Source organism: Aspergillus clavatus, genomic scaffold, assembly GCF_000002715.2.
Source record: "Aspergillus clavatus NRRL 1 1099423829800 genomic scaffold, whole genome shotgun sequence".
Lineage (NCBI taxonomy): Eukaryota > Fungi > Ascomycota > Eurotiomycetes > Eurotiales > Aspergillaceae > Aspergillus > Aspergillus clavatus.
Genome location: NW_001517099.1, coordinates 2,006,833 through 2,024,665, shown reverse-complemented (window position 1 = coordinate 2,024,665; position 17,833 = coordinate 2,006,833). Strand labels below are relative to the sequence as shown.

General features: G+C 54.8%; 8 protein-coding genes across 8 annotated transcripts, besides 9 other annotated features; 4 read left to right on the top strand and 4 right to left on the bottom strand.

Annotated features, from left to right (window-relative positions):
* Positions 1–481: 481 nt before the first annotated feature.
* Positions 482–3,109, top strand: creB (ubiquitin C-terminal hydrolase CreB; the record flags this gene model as incomplete). The annotated part of the gene is made up of 4 exons (XM_001272141.1): positions 482–553; positions 705–845; positions 916–929; positions 1,018–3,109. The coding sequence occupies 4 exons, from the start codon at positions 482–484 to the stop codon at positions 3,107–3,109; spliced, it is 2,319 nt and encodes a 772-aa protein (XP_001272142.1).
* Positions 3,110–3,848: 739 nt separating this feature from the next.
* Positions 3,849–3,876: a microsatellite.
* Positions 3,850–3,876: a microsatellite.
* Positions 3,877–4,115: 239 nt separating this feature from the next.
* On the bottom strand, positions 4,116–4,720 carry ACLA_051870 (YOS1 family protein; the record flags this gene model as incomplete). The annotated part of the gene is made up of 3 exons (XM_001272140.1): positions 4,116–4,171; positions 4,308–4,418; positions 4,687–4,720. 3 exons carry the CDS (start codon positions 4,718–4,720, stop codon positions 4,116–4,118), a joined length of 201 nt encoding a protein of 66 aa, XP_001272141.1.
* A 276-nt stretch (positions 4,721–4,996) lies between these two features.
* On the top strand, positions 4,997–6,839 carry ACLA_051860 (dolichyl-P-Man:Man(7)GlcNAc(2)-PP-dolichol alpha-1,6-mannosyltransferase; the record flags this gene model as incomplete). Its single annotated transcript, XM_001272139.1, has 3 exons — positions 4,997–5,015; positions 5,093–5,368; positions 5,437–6,839. The coding sequence occupies 3 exons, from the start codon at positions 4,997–4,999 to the stop codon at positions 6,837–6,839; spliced, it is 1,698 nt and encodes a 565-aa protein (XP_001272140.1).
* Positions 6,840–6,933: 94 nt separating this feature from the next.
* Positions 6,934–6,974: a microsatellite.
* Positions 6,935–6,974: a microsatellite.
* A 78-nt stretch (positions 6,975–7,052) lies between these two features.
* On the bottom strand, positions 7,053–8,625 carry ACLA_051850 (uncharacterized protein; the record flags this gene model as incomplete). Its single annotated transcript, XM_001272138.1, has 3 exons — positions 7,053–8,384; positions 8,455–8,514; positions 8,587–8,625. 3 exons carry the CDS (start codon positions 8,623–8,625, stop codon positions 7,053–7,055), a joined length of 1,431 nt encoding a protein of 476 aa, XP_001272139.1.
* Positions 8,626–8,921: 296 nt separating this feature from the next.
* Positions 8,922–8,945: a microsatellite.
* Positions 8,946–9,246: 301 nt separating this feature from the next.
* On the top strand, positions 9,247–10,169 carry ACLA_051840 (uncharacterized protein; the record flags this gene model as incomplete). Its single annotated transcript, XM_001272137.1, has 4 exons — positions 9,247–9,300; positions 9,407–9,448; positions 9,516–9,971; positions 10,050–10,169. The coding sequence occupies 4 exons, from the start codon at positions 9,247–9,249 to the stop codon at positions 10,167–10,169; spliced, it is 672 nt and encodes a 223-aa protein (XP_001272138.1).
* A 423-nt stretch (positions 10,170–10,592) lies between these two features.
* On the bottom strand, positions 10,593–12,303 carry ACLA_051830 (CoA-acylating methylmalonate-semialdehyde dehydrogenase; the record flags this gene model as incomplete). Its single annotated transcript, XM_001272136.1, has 3 exons — positions 10,593–11,009; positions 11,089–11,726; positions 11,784–12,303. The coding sequence occupies 3 exons, from the start codon at positions 12,301–12,303 to the stop codon at positions 10,593–10,595; spliced, it is 1,575 nt and encodes a 524-aa protein (XP_001272137.1).
* A 321-nt stretch (positions 12,304–12,624) lies between these two features.
* Positions 12,625–12,646: a microsatellite.
* An 861-nt stretch (positions 12,647–13,507) lies between these two features.
* Positions 13,508–13,536: a microsatellite.
* Positions 13,537–13,651: 115 nt separating this feature from the next.
* Positions 13,652–15,624, bottom strand: clxA (calnexin; the record flags this gene model as incomplete). The annotated part of the gene is made up of 5 exons (XM_001272135.1): positions 13,652–14,155; positions 14,216–14,869; positions 14,932–15,062; positions 15,130–15,412; positions 15,499–15,624. The coding sequence occupies 5 exons, from the start codon at positions 15,622–15,624 to the stop codon at positions 13,652–13,654; spliced, it is 1,698 nt and encodes a 565-aa protein (XP_001272136.1).
* A 1,080-nt stretch (positions 15,625–16,704) lies between these two features.
* mde1 (methylthioribulose 1-phosphate dehydratase MDE1) lies at positions 16,705–17,590 on the top strand (the record flags this gene model as incomplete). The annotated part of the gene is made up of 3 exons (XM_001272134.1): positions 16,705–16,854; positions 16,936–17,411; positions 17,479–17,590. 3 exons carry the CDS (start codon positions 16,705–16,707, stop codon positions 17,588–17,590), a joined length of 738 nt encoding a protein of 245 aa, XP_001272135.1.
* Positions 16,723–16,748: a microsatellite.
* Positions 16,724–16,748: a microsatellite.
* Positions 17,591–17,833: the final 243 nt, after the last annotated feature.

Below are 17,833 nucleotides of genomic sequence, written 5' to 3'. Positions count from 1 at the left end.
CCTCGTGGAAGCCAATCTCAAACGTCCGTGTGTGTGTGTGTGTTCCATAGTGTATGGGGTAGTCCCACCTTTCGATTCCGCTGCTCATCCAACACGTTCCGCCCCATCCCTCTCGTTCTCTCCCCCAAGTCAAGGCTCAAGGCATCATTCAAACTCCAGCCAAGTTCTCCGAGCGAATATATACCTTATGCTGTCCTGATTGAGGATATTTATCGTTTCCCAGTCTGCTATTAATCACTTATTCGAATCTCTCTCATCAATTGTGCCGCGTTCGCTCATCTCGCTGCTGCGTTATTCTACCTCATAACCATACCCTCCTCATCCCTCGCGCGGCCCCCCGGCCATTCAACTCCGCACCCCGTCGAGTGCTCCTGGTGTTGGGCTGCCTTTCCCGCGGAAATTACCAGATGAAGCTGGCTATTGGGATTTGATTTATCTGGTGACAAAATCATGGGGTCGTTTTTGAGGAGTTTCCGAAACAATGCGGTATGATTTCCCCCGGCAGTTGCTGTGCTTGCCTGTCCTGCCCTCCGCATGGAAGACGTTTTTCTTTGTGTGTTCGCAAACCGATATCACGACGACACCAATATCCTTTTTTTTTCCCCAGTCGGAACTAGACGGGCGGGGCAGCAAGGCTTCGGCTTCGGATCGCTTTTTCATTTCTTCGATACTCTGATCGATCGCTGAGTTATCGTCTTGTCTAGGGATCTACCACGCCTTCGGTCGGGGCGGTCCCCGCAAAGAAAGAAGTCCCCATCCCTCCGATGACGCCTTTAGAAAAGAGATTGCTGGACATGGGTTCAATCAGAGGAGACGGAAGCGACAAGTTCTATGGCATGGAGAATGTGAGTTCGCATGATGTTTTGGCTAGTCCCTGCTGGCGATGTCAATTACTAACACATCTGATCCTCCTAGTATGGAAACACCTGGTAAGATATCCTGCGCACGCGACCTGGGGCAACTGGGGCAAAAGGGGAAGATATAGGGCAAAAACATCGCTGACACCTCGCCCAATAGCTACTGCAACTCGATATTGCAGTGTCTCTACTACTCGGTCCCATTTCGCGAAGCCGTGATCAACTATCCTACACGAACCCCGATAGAAAGCTTAGAAGCCGCGTTGGCAAAAAGTCTCCGGTACCCGAATCCAAATGCTCATCTTGAAGCAGAAGCCCAGGCAGAGAAACAGAGAGCCGCCAACGCTCAGCGACCCGGCATGCCACCAGCTCAACCGCAGAAACCCGAAGATAAGGACTCCCCGGACTATAAGAAGAAAATGGCCCTGCAGACTCTCCCGCTCTTAGAGGCGCAAAACAACGCCACCAGTTATGGTATGTCGGAATCATTATTCACCTCCCTGAAGGATATATTCGAGTCTGTCGTCGGGAGTCAGTCCCGAATCGGCATCGTGCGTCCGCAGCAATTCTTAGATGTGCTCCGACGGGATCATGAAATGTTTCGGACGGCTATGCATCAGGACGCGCATGAGTTTTTGAACTTGCTACTCAACGAGGTGGTTGCGAATGTCGAGGCCGAAGCTTCGAAACAGCCTGCTGCCATAGAGAAGAGCCTCCCCGCGCCCGACCATGCGGAGACCGTCGATCAGTCCGCTAGCTCGGGCTCGAAAACACCCAACACCACGCGCTGGGTTCACGAGCTGTTCGAGGGAACCTTGACATCCGAAACACAGTGTCTCACATGTGAGAAGGTGTCTCAGCGGGACGAGATCTTCCTGGATCTCTCAGTGGATCTGGAACAGCATTCGTCGGTCACATCATGCTTGAGGAAGTTCTCCGCCGAGGAGATGCTTTGCGAACGAAACAAGTTTCACTGCGACAACTGCGGTGGTCTCCAGGAGGCCGAGAAACGAATGAAAATCAAACGCTTGCCGCGCATTCTGGCCTTGCATCTCAAGCGGTTTAAATATACCGAAGATCTGCAGCGACTCCAGAAGCTCTTCCACAGGGTCGTGTATCCCTACCACCTTCGCCTGTTCAATACCACCGACGACGCTGAGGATCCCGACCGCCTGTACGAGTTGTATGCGGTGGTGGTGCATATCGGTGGCGGGCCCTACCACGGACATTACGTAGCAATCATCAAGACCGAAGATCGAGGATGGTTGCTTTTCGATGACGAGCTGGTCGAACCGGTGGACAAGAATTATGTCCGGAACTTCTTTGGCGACAAGCCTGGCTTGGCCTGTGCCTACGTCCTGTTTTATCAGGAGACCACCCTCGAGGCCGTCATGAAGGAACAGGAGCAGGAGAACATGGAGTCAAATCTTAGCGCCACCGATACGAATGAAGCGGCCTTGAAGCCGAATGGGTCCTCTCCGTCACATCTGGCACATGTCCACAGCGCCTCTTATATCCCATCGCTGGAGGAACACAATCGGCCCAACGGTCTCAAGCGCGCTCCGACCGCGCCTCAGCTTTCTACCCATCACGAGCATGGAGATCCCGAGAGCGGTGCATTTAGCCCCGTTACTGCAACGCCCCCTGTACCTCCGATTCCCGAGCACCTCTCCGCCGCTCCGATTCCGCCGAAGAGCGACGTGCAAGGCAAGAAAGAACGGGCCCGAGAAGAGAAGGAACGAAAAGCGGCTGAAAAGGAACGCGAGAAGGCCGAGAAGCTGCGTCGAAAGGAACAGGAAGCGCGAGCGAAAGAAAATCAACGCCGCGAGGAAGCCGAATTGAAGGCTGCTCTAGAGGCGAGCAAAGCCTCCAAGGCTCAGGAGGACCGCCGCCAGAGCCCGGACCATGGCAAAGACAAACTCGGCGGGGGGTTGAGCCGACTCAAGCGAGGCAGCAAGAGCTTCAGTCAGAGACTGGGCAAGGACAAAGAAACCCGGAGTGTATCATCGTTGGAAGCCCCACCCCTGCCCATCCCAGGGCATCCGATTTCGCGCGATGGGCCGATCCCCGAGCAACATCAGCAACAGCCAGACCCGAAGGATGATCCGTTCCAAGATTCACACCACCCCAACAAGCCTATGATGAAGGAGGACGAACAAGCGAACCACAAAGACCCCAAGCACGAGCGAACCGGGCATGGGAAATGGAGAAGTTTCAGCCTGCGAAAGAAGTCATTCAGCATTCTCTCATAGAGATACATGTTTACCTCAAAAGCTCGAAAAACAATTGCATCACCTGCACATAATACCCGACTGTCGCCTCCCGTACATATTTCGATGAATGTATCATCTTCTCTTTCTCTTCAACATCGGCGCCATTCTCCGTGATGACAAAAGCAGGCTGCTGCCGTCATCAAACGCAGCTGCAAAGCTGGGATGCCGATTCTGTTTTATTCCTCTTCTTTTTCTTTTTGCCCATCTTTCCCCATTTTCTTCATGCATTTATGTGGCCGATTCTGTTTTCAGTTGGGTGATCTTGTGATACCCTTGCCTGGGTCAGACAGTGGCGTACATGAGGCGTCGCGCGGATATCTGTTTTGTTTTGTTTTGTGTTTTTGTTTCACTTTCTGTTCCTACATTTATTTTTAAACAACTCGAATGGACACGGTGTACAGGTAGCGTTAACATTTCGTGATCATGGGACGTCCTCAAGGTCTTTGAAAAAAAGGGTATAATCCGTCCGAATATAACGTAGATTTTATCTTCCAGCGGTCCTTGCCAGATTGATAGTTCTTCAGAAGGATAGGTTACGTTCGTAGTGTAGACTTCCCTGCGACTGAGTATGTCGAATTAAAGCATATCATCGAGTCTATGGCCATGAAGAAGTAATACACGCGATGAACATGACAGCGCGGTGTACGCATGAACCACCCCAAGCGACAAGACGAGGGATTCCTCCTCCATGGTAATCAATGAGGAATTCAACCGTGGTATCAATCAATCAATCAATCAATCAATCATACATGCGGTACAGAGACCCCCGGCAGTCTTGTCCCGAGCAGGCCCACACGCCGGACGTCTCTCCCACGTACCAGCCCTCGCGGATATAGCTCGGCCAGCTCTGCTCCAGCCCGTGAAGCGTCCTTCGTATCCCGCAGACATGGGTATTCGTTTTTTTCCTCCACCCCCGGCCCTTGTTGCTCCCCAGGTACAGCGCAGAAGAAGTAAAACATAACGCAATTGGGTCGCTGGCGCGCTTTCACCCAAGGATAAGCTCGTAGATGATGATGGTCGTATTGATCACGATGAGGGGTACTGCACACCGATAACAACGGCAAAACACGTTAGCCAGTGGCTTCGCTCCAAGCTCCAAGCTTCAAGCTTCAATTTGCCTAGCTAAACACCGTAAACCCCCCCAGAGAAAGGGGGGAGGGGATAGATGGCAACATACTTCGCATAACCGTGCGCACACTCGCGATCAGGTTCACGGATTTAGCTTTGATGCTGGTGCTATCTTGCGAAGTGCCGAAGGCAGGGTCGGCCTGGGTGCGGCCCCATCCGACTGTTTCAAGCGTCGGGAGTTAGTATTCTTTGTCATTTTTTTTTTTCATTTGGGGAATAGGGAAAAGAAAGCTGGGGCAAGGATGATCGAGAGGGAGGGAGGGGAGGGGAGGGGTATACTTCTAGCGAGGAACCGGTCTTCGGAGAGGATGGCCACGGCGTTGATTAAGAGGCAGCATACTGCGGAAGAAGTCGAGTTAGAGCTGGGCACTGGTTGGTATGCGCCTGTGATGGGCGCCGGAGGGGAAACAGGGGTGGAAGAGTCATACCGTAGAAGAGTTTCCCGAGACCGAAGAGAAACATCTTTGCGGACGAGAAGGCGAGACTCAGAGGCGCAGGAAGAAGGGATTATTAGACGAGATGGAGCTGGATGGGAGAAGGGGAGATAGAGATTCGGAGGCGCCAGATGGTCGTTGCGGTTGCGGCGTTTGTTGGACGTGTGGGGATTATTATTGGGGGGGGAAAAGCCGCCGGAATGACTTCACAGTTCACAGTACCTGCCAAACTACTTACATCCTCCATGCTGCATACGTCTCCCCTTCCCAAGGGACATGCAAAGAGGACCTCGCTTGCGGCACAATGGGGGGTAATAATCTAGGTACGGGATGACGACGGTACTGCGCGCTGAGGTTATCTGTGGAATCATTGCTGATTGTTGATACCGGCTACATCTAGTCTTCCTGCTGCTGCTCGTGGCCATCCCAGTCCTGGTTGATCTGCACCTGTTTGTCGCGCCGTACACCAAGGTCGAGGAGTCGTTTCACATCCAGGCCATCCACGACATCCTGAAATATGGCATTCCGACGGAAAATATCTCCAAGGTCCTGGCTCAATATGATCATTCCGAGTTCCCCGGGGCCGTACCTAGGACGTTCGTCGGCGCTGTTCTCTTGTCCGGGCTCTCGCAGCCGTTTATATGGTTGAATGAGAACATCGATCGGCAAACCTGCGGTATGTCTTTTGCCTTCATTCCTTCCTTTCTTTCTTGGAAACTATCGATTGCTGATGGCGTGTCCTAGCTCGCGCCATTCTAGGCCTATTCAACGCCTTGTCGCTGGTATCATTCGGACTCGGCGTCCGGAGAGCCTTCGGAAAGACCACAGCGATCTGGTACCTGCTGTTTCAAGCGAGCCAATTCCATGTCCTCTACTATGCGTCGAGGACTCTGTCCAACATGTTTGCCTTTGGCATGTCTACCCTGGCGATCCGCGCCCTTCTGCCGGAACCCGTACCCGCCGATGTCTACCGAAGGAGGTGCCGTGTGGCCTTGTTCCTGCTGACCATCGCCGGTATTGTCTTCCGGTCCGAGCTGGCTCTCTTCCTGGATACAAACACAGCCTTCCTCTTTGCTACGGGCCGCATCCGCATCGTGCAGGATATCCTCCCCGCCGGCGCACTGGGGCTTGCCGTCGGGCTGGTCATCACCGTGCTCGTGGACTCGTTCTTCTGGCAGCAGCTCCCGCTGTGGCCGGAGCTGGCCGCGTTCAGATTCAACGTCCTCGCCGGCCAGGCCTCCGCATGGGGCACCCACCCCTGGCACTTCTACTTCACCAGCGCCATCCCGCGCCTCCTGCTCAACCCGTTGACCTACCTGGTCGCCATCCCCTGCGCCCTCCTGCACCCCTCCACGCGCTCCCGCGCCGCCTACATGCTCGTCCCCTCGCTCGCCTTCGTGGCCATCTACAGCATCGTGCCCCACAAGGAATGGCGCTTCATCGTCTATATCGTTCCATCCTTGACCGCCGTCTCGGCCCAGGGCGCCTCGTACCTCTGGACCCACCGCACCAAATCCATTCTCTGCCGCCTTCTCTCGCTCGCCCTGCTCCTCTCGACCCTGGCCTCCTTCCTCCTCTCTACCTTTGTCCTCCTCCCCGCCTCCTCGGCAAACTACCCCGGCGCACGCGCCCTCAACACCCTCCACAACCGCGCCCACAACTCCCATCCCGTCATCTCCGTCTACCTCGGCAACCTCGCCTGCCAAACCGGCGTCACCAGGTTCCTGGAAATGCCGCCTCCCCCTTCCCCGTTGTCGCACACACAACACCCCCTCGAAAGCACGCCCTCGCTCTGGCACTACGACAAAACCGAAGATGAGACCGCCAAATCCCTCCCCTCCTTCTGGGACCAGTTCGACTACCTCCTCGTCGAGCCGGCCGAGGCATCCTATGTGCAGGCCCTGCCGGGCCAGTCGGACCGCTGGGCCGAGACGGAGGTGGTCAACGGGTTCGCGGGGGTGAAGGTCCTACGGCCCGGCGACGTGGCGACGGGGCAGCTGGAGGAGCGGGTGCTGGGCGTGGCGCTGGGGCCGGACGGTGCGCGGTCCTGGCGCGAGTTCCGCGATTATGCGCGCAAGTATCTCACGCGCGGGTGGTGGGCTGAGTTGAGGATGGAGCCGAAGATTCGGATTATGCAGCGTGTCTAGGGGTCAGGCATTAATTCGGGGATATTAGAGGGTATATGCGTGTATGATATAGTATGATATATGTCTTTTGTTCTGGGTAAAATCGAGAATCAGGAGAAAGAAATGAAGAAAGAAAGAAAGAAAGAAAGAAAGAAAATGTACATCAGCTCTAGGATATCACTACAAATAGAAGATTCAATCGACAAAAAAGTCTCCAGGTTTCCCGTTTCCCCCTCACGCCGCCCCGCTTTCCAGCCTGTCCAGTCTCTGCTCCAGGTCCCGGACCCAAGGCTCCACGAGCTCGATGTTGCTCTTCATCGCCGTCTCGCTGAGACCCATCTTCTCCTCGACCACCTTGAGCCCCTCGCGCCACTGGTCGATTTCCCCCGTCATCGCGGCGTGTCGCTTCTCCAGCTCGTTGAGCGACTCGGCGGCCTGTGCGGCGCCGGCGTGGATCGCTCGGAGGGAGCGAAGCCGCTCGAGCACGCTGGGGAGGATGGGATGCAGGGATTGGATGGTGGGGAGGGTGGCGTAGAGGGCCTGGATCTTGGTGGCCTGTTCGTCGCGCTGGGTGGCTGCCTGGTCGACTTCCGTGGCCGACGAGGACGACGCCGTGTCGGACGTGGGCTCAGCGGTCGTCGTTGACGCGAGGCGGGCGTTCTGGGCGGCTTTGGCGGCGTCGACGGCGCGTTTGCGCGCGGACGCCAGGGCCTCGGTGTCGCTGGTCAGTCTGCGGACGCGGCTCGCCAGGGCCTCCAGATGAGTCGTTGTGAAGGTTGCGGAGGGCGCGCCGGATCCGGTTGGCGGGACCGTCGATGCTGGGGTGGGGCCCACGAGGACGTTTGTGAGGGTGGCGAGGCGGGAGGTGAGGTGGTCCAGGGCCGGAAGCACGGGCTGCAGGGCCGGTTCGGAGATCCCGTCCGAGACAAAGGGGTTGGAGGAGCTAGAGATGCCAATCGCGGCTTCGACTAATGCTAGCCGGCCATCAAACGCCGCGGCATGCGCCAACACACCGGGGGACGACGAAGTCGTCGCCTCTTCTTTCGCGGCGGCGCTGTCGGACCCATTCTGCTCGCTGGGCAGGTCGCGGGCGCCGTTCGACGCGAGCTTCTGAGAAAGCACTGTGGCTGCAGAATGCGATCCTGGTACGTTACGAGAAGACGCGTGGAGATTATCCAACGCCCGACTCAGCTCCAGCACGCCGTCATCCACCTGGTCCGCAGGTGTCTCCTGGGACTCCGCTGCCGCTTGCCGTGACTCCATCTCATCCTTCAGCTCCTCCACTTCTCTCCGCAGGCGAGCCAGCTTCCTCTCAAAGCTCTCCTCGTCGCTGTCGCTGTAATCGCCCGCCCCCTCGAGACCGTCGTCGCGTGCCCGCCGTCGCCGACTTTTGCTCCTGTATGCTTTTCGTCTGAGAGCGATGCTGTCCGAGAAATTGACATCCCGGGCATCTACCGTTGCTCCGAGGAAATGGGCGCGCGCCTCGTCGACGTCGACGCCATGTCGGTCAATGTCGGGGTTGGAGCCATTGTCGTCGGCGTCGGAAGTGGTACGGATAGTTGTGGTCTTGCGGGTTGCTAGTTAGAGAGGGTTTCGGGTCGTCTTGCGCATCCGCAACGGAACTGGTGGTACTAACCGGGACGGTGGATGCCTCGTCGGTCAAGTCTGGAGTCTCATAGATATCGGGGGCTAGATCCTAGTGGGAACACGGTGGTGGTTAAGTTGGGATCAGGTCAGAGCGGTGATGTCCTGAGGAGGTTCCACATACTAAGTCTGGGAGACCGGCATATTTCTTATTAAAGGACATGCCTGGGGGGGCGATCACTGTGAGACAAGGTGTCTCTGATGGTAGTTCTCTGTATCGGCGTTGACTCTTGGGGTTTGTTTAGTTACTCCATGGATCTGTTGTTCAGAGTGTCGATGTGGATGTCCAACTCCGCGTTGGCACGTGAAAGGGGGAGATCGGCTTCTTGGCTGCCTGAGAATTCAGGAACGGAACCGCTCAGGGCCGAAAGTTTCTTCCCCACACTGCCTCAGGCCCTCAGGCCCCCAGGCCCCAATCCCATATGAAACTGCGTCATCAGCAGCCATTCAACCGAGCTGCCTATGAGCCTATGAGCCTATGAGGTGATAACTATTCGTGAGCTCGGAATAATACTGTAGACACTAGACAGGATCAGCTAGTTACCTTCGTAGATGTCTGCTCTCTTCACGTGTCAGCCTCGGTGGTTAGCGGCGGAAGAAAGCAGTGGACAGACACTGTTCCCAAACAGGCAGTGGTGGAGGGGAAACACAACATGTGCTGCAGCTGCTCAACTGCTGGTTTTAAAACCACCCCGTCTGGCGTCCTCCTCCTGCACTTCTCTCTCATCTCTTTCCCGCTCATCCTCCCCTAACTTCCATTCTTACCATCTCCTTATCATCCATCATGGCCGCCCCCGCAGAAGTCACCATCAAGAACCTCAGTGGAGAATGGATGATGGTGAGCACCAACACCAAACCCCCCCCCCACCCCTTCCTCGTAGTTCAGCGCACTCGCGGCTCTCCCACCGTCTTGCCCTTTGCTAATCGAGCTTCTCAATATCAAGGAGAAATCCATCTCCGATCCTACTGATCCCGTTCTCTCATTGGTATGTCATACCCTCCTTCTTACCTCTTTTCGCGACAAACCCCCACTCACCCACCTCCCAACAACAGCAAGGCGTCGGCTGGGTAACCCGCAAAGCCATCGGACTCGCCAGCGTGACACTCAAGGTGACGTCGTACGCCGACGCCCAAGACGCCAAGGTCTTGCACGTCGATATCGACCAGATCGTCACGGGCGGTCTCAAAGGCACCAGCGAGAAGCGCCAGACGGACTGGACTGACCGCGAGCACACCGACCATATCTTCGGCAGGCTCCAAGGCCGGTCGCGGCTGCTGCGCGGCTCCAAGGGCGACGACAGCAAGGTCCGCCCGGACGTCGAGGTCTATACCAAGATCGACGATGCCAAGGTGAAGCAGTTTCTGCGGGGCGAGATCCTCGCGGACGGGAGCGCGTCCGAGGGCTTCCTCGTCGATAATGTCGGGGAGGAGTATGGGGAGGGCGAGGGACTCTGGCTGCAGAGCTGGGTGGTGAACCAGGATAGTGGATACGGCTGGACCGCGGAACAGGTGCGTTTTCTAGCGAACTCTCCCGGGGGGGGGGTTGTTGATCGTGGGAAATGATGGGCAGATGCTGACTTGCTGCAGATTTGGGGCTTCGAGACTATCAACGGCAAGCGGTATCACACTCGCCGCGTGGTGGTGGCCAAAGACGGCAAGTACCAGATGGCCCGTCTTGTCTATGACTTTGTCAAGAAGTCGGAGTAATTGTTCCTTGACGGAATCTCTGGCTATAAGACCAACTTCTAGAGAGAGAGGTCCGACTCCAGATGAGTGGACGGACTGGGTGGGATATGGCACACATGTACAGTGGCTTCGAGCTAAAATCACGATTCTATTGGCCTATTGTTAGTTGTAGAATCGACGAATACTCTTCTTTCATCCAGTTCATATGTAAACGGATCATATCGCTTCGTTAAAAGTCAAACAGTCAAACATCGTGATAATTAGATACATTCTCGATGTCCCAGATGCAATTGGGAACTCCCAATGACAATTATGACTGGACAATCTCCCAACATAACATAGCATAGGTGGTTAATATTCATCAGCTCAAATACCAGACCGACACGCCATAAAGTGCAACTCAATTTAATTTGATATCACACCGTATCTAAACCACCTTTTTTTTTACGAATGCGTCGGCATCACCACGTTCGCCTTGGTGCTGACAGCATCCTCGCTGCGCCACAGACTCGTGACCGTCTTCTGCTGGGTATAGAACTGCAGGCCCGGTTTGCCGTAGAAGGTATTCGCGCCGCCGCCGGCGATGCTCTTCTTGTTGCCGGTGAAGGAGAACATGGGCAGGGGGACGGGGATGGGGACGTTGATGCCGACCTGGCCGGCCTCGATGTCCTTCTGGAAGCGGGAGGCGGTGGAGCCGGAGCGGGTGAAGACGGCGGCGCCGTTGCCGTACTCATTCTTGTTGATGAGGTCGATGGCGTCGTCGAGGGTGGGGACGTTGAGGCAGATGAGCACGGGGCCGAAGATCTCTTCCTTGTAGCAGCGCATGTTGGGGGTGACGTTGGTGATGATGGTGGGGCCGACCTGTATCTCAGATGTTAGCCGGGGGGGGAAGGGAGGTTGGGAGGTAAAGAGGGACTGGGGGAACGGGGGAAGGACTTACAAAGTTGCCATTGGGGTACTTCTCGGGCTTGTAGCCGCGGCCGTCCAGGAGGATGGTGGCGCCCTCCTCCTCAGCGCTGGCGATCAGGCCCTCGATGCGTTTCTTGCTCTCCGGGCTGATGACGGGGCCGAGATCGGCGCCCGCCTCAAACCCGCCGTTGACGTTCAGGGCCTTGGCCCGCTCCGCCATCTCGGGGAGCCAGTCCTTGGTCTCGCCGACCATGACGACGGTGCTGAGTGCCATGCACCGCTGTCCGGCCGCGCCAAAGGCCGCGCCGACAAGGGCGTTCAGGGTCTGGTTCTTGTTGCAGTCCGGCAGGATGGCGGCGTGGTTCTTCGCACCCAGGTTGGCCTGGACCCGCTTGCCGTTGGCCGAGCCGCGGGTGTAGATGTATTCCCCGGCACGGTTGCTACCCACGAAGCTGATGGCCTTGATGGCCGGCTCATCGATGATGAAGTCGACCGTCTTGGCCGACCCGTGGATGATGTTGATCACACCGGGGGGGAAGCCCGCCTCCTGGGCCAGCTCGGCCAGGATCATGGCCGCTCCGGGGTCCCGCTCGGAGGGCTTGAGGATCAGACAGTTTCCAGTGATCGTCGCAATGGGGATACACCAGAGGGGAATCATCGCGGGGAAGTCTGCGGGTGGGAGCGGTTAGTCTCGGAGGTGCATAGATGGGGCTGTGGGATTCTTACTGAAGGGGCAAATCGCGGCCACAACTCCCAGGGGTTCTCTGTAGCTGCGAGTCTCCATATCCTTGGCGACTTCCAGAACCTCGCCGGTCAATTGGGTGGTGATGCCACAGGCGGTCTCTGCGACCTGCAGACCCCGCAGGACGTCACCCTTGGCGTCGGCGAAGGTCTTACCCTGCTCCAAGGTGATGGACGCGGCCAGGCGGTCCCAGTTGGCTCGGATGAGGCTCACAAACTTGAACATGATCTGCTGCTTGGCCATGATGCTGGTCGCGCGCCAGGCAGGGAAGGCCTTCTCGGCCGAGGCCACGGCAGCACGCAGCTCCTCATCGGTGCTCTGAGGCACGCGGGTGACGAGGTTGTTGGTCGCCGGGTCGTGTAGATCAATCCATGTGGTGGCCTTGGACGACACGAATTGGTTGTCAATAAAGTTGGTGGTATCGATGGGGTTGGCGATCGGGGTATGGTCCGTCGGGTATTCGGTGGCGGTGGTAGCCGCGGAAGTGGTTGCTGCGGGGGCCATTTGTTGTGCTGTGGCGTGGAGTCTACGAGCTGCCACTCGGGATGCGGATACGGAAGAAGAAGAAGAAGCAGCAGCAGCTCCTCTCCGAGAAGCTAATAAAGAGGAAGCGGACGATGTCGATGTAGACAGAGATCGAGCTGCAGCAGCTGTTGCGACTCTTGACGTGGCAACGGCCGTGCGGGGAGACGCAGCGCGGAGAGCGGGGAGAGAACGGGCAAAAGACCGACTGGCGGCCATGACGATGTAGTATAGGGAGGGAGGGATGGTAGAGAGGGGAGGAATAGAAAGAAGCCTTTGAGATGAGAGAGTCAAGGGGGAGGTAAAAGAAAAGAAAAGAAAAGAACAATAAGCAGGGGGGGCGTTGGGGGGAGGGGAATGAAGGATATAAAAGTCCGCGGGTGATGGGAACGAAGCTCTGGGGAGATGGACGGACTCCGCGTAAGTTACGAGTACACAGTACTCCTACCACTTTTGACCTTCCCCTTAGGTTCAATCCCTCACCCAGTCACACTAACACTACACTAGATCACTAGGTAGATCCTCCAAATACTCTGTAATAATAATCTACTCCAAATCATAGTTACTACAGTCTACAACTACTACTACAACCCGGAAAGAACGCCGAGGTCAACCGATAACAGCCATAAACACTGCGAATTCGGCGATCCTCACCAATCACCGTCCCAGCATTCCCCTCGGGGTCAACCTAACTCCTAGGTATTGTATGGCTGAACCTATCTTAGTATTCCATAGTCCGTATGCTACCACCATTCACTCAGAAAAATGGACACAATATAAAATCCTTCGATTCATAGCATCTCATGGAATCATCCATTCCTTCGTAAGAAGAATGATCTCAACTATGGAGTAGCTGGCGCGTGTCTTGACCGCCATCCTCACCCACTTGCTTACGGAGTACATGGAGAGACGAACTACCGGTGAACAGTGCTTAGAAAACGACTCGGTAGGTAATAATAAATTTGCGATCTCAAGCTGCCGACTGGACTACTTTACATATGCCATCCGGTTTCTCTCCTCGTCCAGGTCGAGAGATGGCCCTCTTCTGTTCTCATATCTCATCATCCGTCGCAACAATCGTCCTCCACGGACCTTGCTGGACCGTCCATAAACAACCAAGGATATCGGAGTACAACAACGATTTGAACGCTGCAATCAATATAAAATGTGAAATCTTAATTTCATATGTTTGTTTGTATGTTTGTTTGTGTGTTTTTTGGGGGGTAATTTTTTCCTTCTTTTCTGTGTTCTCAATGCCCCGTGGAGTTCTCATTCCCCAATTCGCCATCATCCCCTCCGAGAAGAATGGAAGAGAAGAAGAGCGTTGAGTTTACTGAGCAGACGAGCGGGTGTTGCGCTTGGTAGCTCCACCCTTAGCAGTATCAGCCGCAGAGCTGACAGCCTCGCTGGCCTTCTCCTTGGCAACCGTGGCGGCCTCCTTGCCCTTCTTAGCGGCGGCGGAGGCGGCAGGCGCAGGGCTGCTCGCTCCAACAGCGCCGACAATCACCAGGATCATGGTCAGGAGAAGAGCGCCCAGTCCACCAGCGACCTCGGGAACCTGCTTGACCGCGTTGATGGGATCCTGCTTGGCAAGGCCAACGAAGTGGTCGACCTTCTCCCGAACATAGGTCACGGGATCCTCCTTGAAGCTCACGCTGGGAGTGACAGCCTTCTCCTCGGGCTTGGGCCGGGAGGCCTCTTCCAGAGCAACTTCGACAGGGTGCTTCAGATCAAAGGTCTCCTTGCGGAGCTTCTCGGCGTCCTCGACGGAGTGACCAATGTAGATGTTGTCGAAGAGAATGTCGTTCTGCATGGTCCAGATCTCGAAACCAACCTATCCGGGATTAGCAAGAACGTCAAGAGCAAAAGTGGGAAAGGAAGGAAAGAAACTTACAGCGCCCATGGGCTCAAAGTTGGAAGGAGTCTTATCCTCAAAGTAGGTGGGGTTGGCGATCTTGCGAGGCGCCCACTCACCCTTGTAGGCCGGGTTGTCAATCATAGGAGCAAACCACTTGCCCTTGTAGGCAGGGTTCTTCTTCATGGGAGGAGTCCAGGGTCCGCATCCAGAGACATCATTGCACTTGGGGTTGGGGACGGTAGGGGGGACCCAATCACCATCCTCCTCATCATCCCAGTCCTCGGGCTTCTCGGCCTCGGGGTCGGGGACGCTAGAGGGCTCGTCCTCGAGCCAATCCTCGGGGATGGTGGCCTCCTCGTCAACAATTTCGAAGGGAGCCTCCTCATCCCAGTCTTCAGGCTTGGAGGCCTCAGGGTCGGCGATCTTGATTTCGTCAACCCAATCAGCGGGCTTCTTGTCCTTGGGATCATCGATCTCCTTGTCGGGGTTGACAGGAGGGTTGAAGTCCGCCAGTAAAGTACCGTTCTTGACAGCCTCGCCGTCAATCAGGATCTGGAAGGACTGGTCGGGCTTGACAACCAGGGTGTACACCGAGGTGAGGGTGGATGTACGGGCGGCGGGAGGGGCCGTCAGGTGCTTCTCCTCATACTCGCCGGTCTTGGGGTTCTTGTGGCGGAAAATAAAGTGAACCTAGGACACCGTTCAGTGAGCAGGGCGATCCAGAAGCAACGGGCTGGGCGGCCAGTTCATACCTTGTTGGTAGCACCGCACTTGTCGGGACCAAACATGATCACGTAGGGGGTGGTGTTGGAGAACTCCTCGGCGTGGAGCTTCTTGTTCTCCTGGAGGATCTTCATGTAGGCACCGCCGCAAACGAGCGAGTCTTGGGGGAAGAAGAGGATCAGCATACTGTTGAGCGATCACTGGAGACTCCAACAGGGAGCACCTACTCTGTGGCTTGACCTCATACTGAACAACCAGAGTCTTGCCCTTGTTGTCAATCACATTGGGGAACTTGGCCGAGATGGCGTGGTGAGCCGCGACATTCTTGACCACCAGACCCTTGTCGCCAACCATGCCGTTGAGCACGGTAGGCTCCTCGACGGACCATTCACCGATGTAGGCCCAGTCCTCCTCCGATTTGGAGTCCTCCTTCTTGGCGTGGGAAGGAGTCCATCTCGAGTCCCAATCGCCGGTGAACTGTTCGAGGAAGGGGGCTTTCAAGGTAGTAGGCTAGAATTTAAGATTGACCGTCAGTAAATGAGATGCGGAGACGCAAGGTAAGTGGTGTGGGGGGGGGGTTTCGAGTCGCGACTTACAGTGAAGGTAGGCTTCTCCACGAGGGAGGTAGCGTCGGCCTGCTTCTCAGTCTCCTCAGCATGGGCCTGGCCCATCAAGGTGGCCGAGGAGACGAGCGCGGACGTGATGGCTGCGTTGAAACGCATGATGGACGATGAGAAAGGGAATAACCCGACGACAAAGCTTCTAGAAACAAATAGCACAGTGGTAAGCAAGCAAGCAAGCAAACAATGAATTAGACTTCCGTAGAAGGAAGAGAGGGAATGCAAGAGCTGAGCTCTAGATAGATGAAGGAAGGGAAGATGTAGTTACCAGAAGAAGAGAGATGATTGATGATCCACACCAAACAGAAGGGAAGGAGAGAAGGAAGGGGAAAGAAGAGAACAAAAAAATGACTGGCGGACAATTGAAGATATTATATATCCAGCAGTGAAGGGATAATCAGGTAGCCGGCGGAAGCAATTGTCCACAGCTCCAGTCTATCGTGCAGCTTCTTCGTCCTGACAGCTGGGAAGTTCAAAGGTGGCCTCTTCTTGGTTACTGTTTGGGGTAAAGCCGACACGGCCCGATGGGGTTTAGTGGGTGATTCTCTAGTGTTCGGTCGATGGAATTCTTACTATGTATTATTATGATGATTCTTATTATTGAATGATTATTAAGAATCATTTTGCTCTGTCTATCACTCTAATTAATTAGTCTAGTTATTAGTGGATTATTATTTCATTATCGTTGTACTTGGAGTTTTATCTCTGGATCTCTCTGTTTTGTGATTACTATCAGTAGTGATCCAATATGGACTGAGTCTCTTGCTGGTAGACTCCAATTCAGTATACTATACATCCGATTTCAATAAAATATAGACATTGAACACCTCCAATCGTAATGACATATTGCGCAATCACTATATACTCCGTAGGTACTACATACCTTAGCCTCTAGGTACATAGTACTTACTATCTAGTATCTACTGTATCTCCCCCCGCTCCTGTCATAGAGGAAAAATGATTTTCAGCTCCCTCCCCCCGCCTCACCACCCAATCAATCTATACCATCACCATCTTCCTGTCTTCTCTTGACCACCGATCTTCTCATTCTCTGAGATACTTCTCTTACGGTCCTCCGTTCTCCGGTAATGGCAATCGCTTCTTAGCTTCAAGGTCTCGTTCTAACAGTCGCCATAGGTGTCCGATAGCAAACTCACGTACGGTGGAGTACAATCTTCCAAAATGGTCCAGGAAGTCGAGAACAACAACAACAACAACAACAACAATGATCACCTGGTGCAGTCTTCTGACCCAGAGCATCCCGCCAACTTGATTCCCGAGCTCTGCCGCAAATTCTACAACTGGGGTTGGGTTACCGGTACTGGTGGTGGAGTAAGTGTTGCACTCCGCGTCGCAAGAGAAAAAAAAAAAAATCAAACCGTCGCTGAACAAGACCCTCGTCAAATTATATAGGCTTCCATCCGTCGCGATGAACATATCTTCATTGCGCCCTCTGGAGTGCAGAAGGAATTGATTCAACCCCACAACATTTTCGTCCTGCAGTTCCCGACCCCCAAGTACCCGCCCTCCGACCGAAAGTACATTCGCAAGCCCCTCGAACTCAAGCCCTCCGCATGCACCCCACTGTTCCTCGCTGCCTTTGAGCGCGGTGCCGGCTGCTGTATCCACACCCACTCCCAGTGGGCGGTCTTGGTGACACTTCTGGTCGAGCGCGAGAAGGGCCCCGACGGCTGCTTCGAGATCAGCAACATCGAGCAGATCAAGGGTATCCCCCGCGGCAAGGGTAAGGGCATGATGGGTTTCTTCGACACGCTCAAGATCCCAATCATCGAGAACACTGCCTTCGAGGAGGATCTCACCGGAAGCTTGGAGAAGGCGATGGACCAGTACCCGGATACCTATGCTGTTCTGGTCCGCAGACACGGAATGTGAGTTTTTTTCTTTCTTTCTTTGGTTCGGGTCTTTAAATAGCCATTGAAGCTGACGAGTGTACAGTTATGTGTGGGGTGACGATGTGGCCAAAGCAAAGACCCAGTGTGAGAGTTTGGATTACCTTTTCCAGCTTGCTGTTGAGATGCACAAGCTTGGTATCCCGTGGGTCAAATAGATCTGCCCTGAATAAAGAGAGCAAGGTGAAAATACAAGGCGAAGGGATGCTTATGACAAGATTGAGCATCTATACCAAAAGAAAGAGAGAGAAAAAAAAAAAGCTGGATTTCAGTCCAGCAATATTATGACGAAAAGACGCGCTTGATGACTGAGAATACATGGTGTATATGACATTATATAGAGCTGTTTATAAATGCGAGAAAGGTCTCTGCAAGTTGAAGAATTGTTCGTTTTCCGAGGT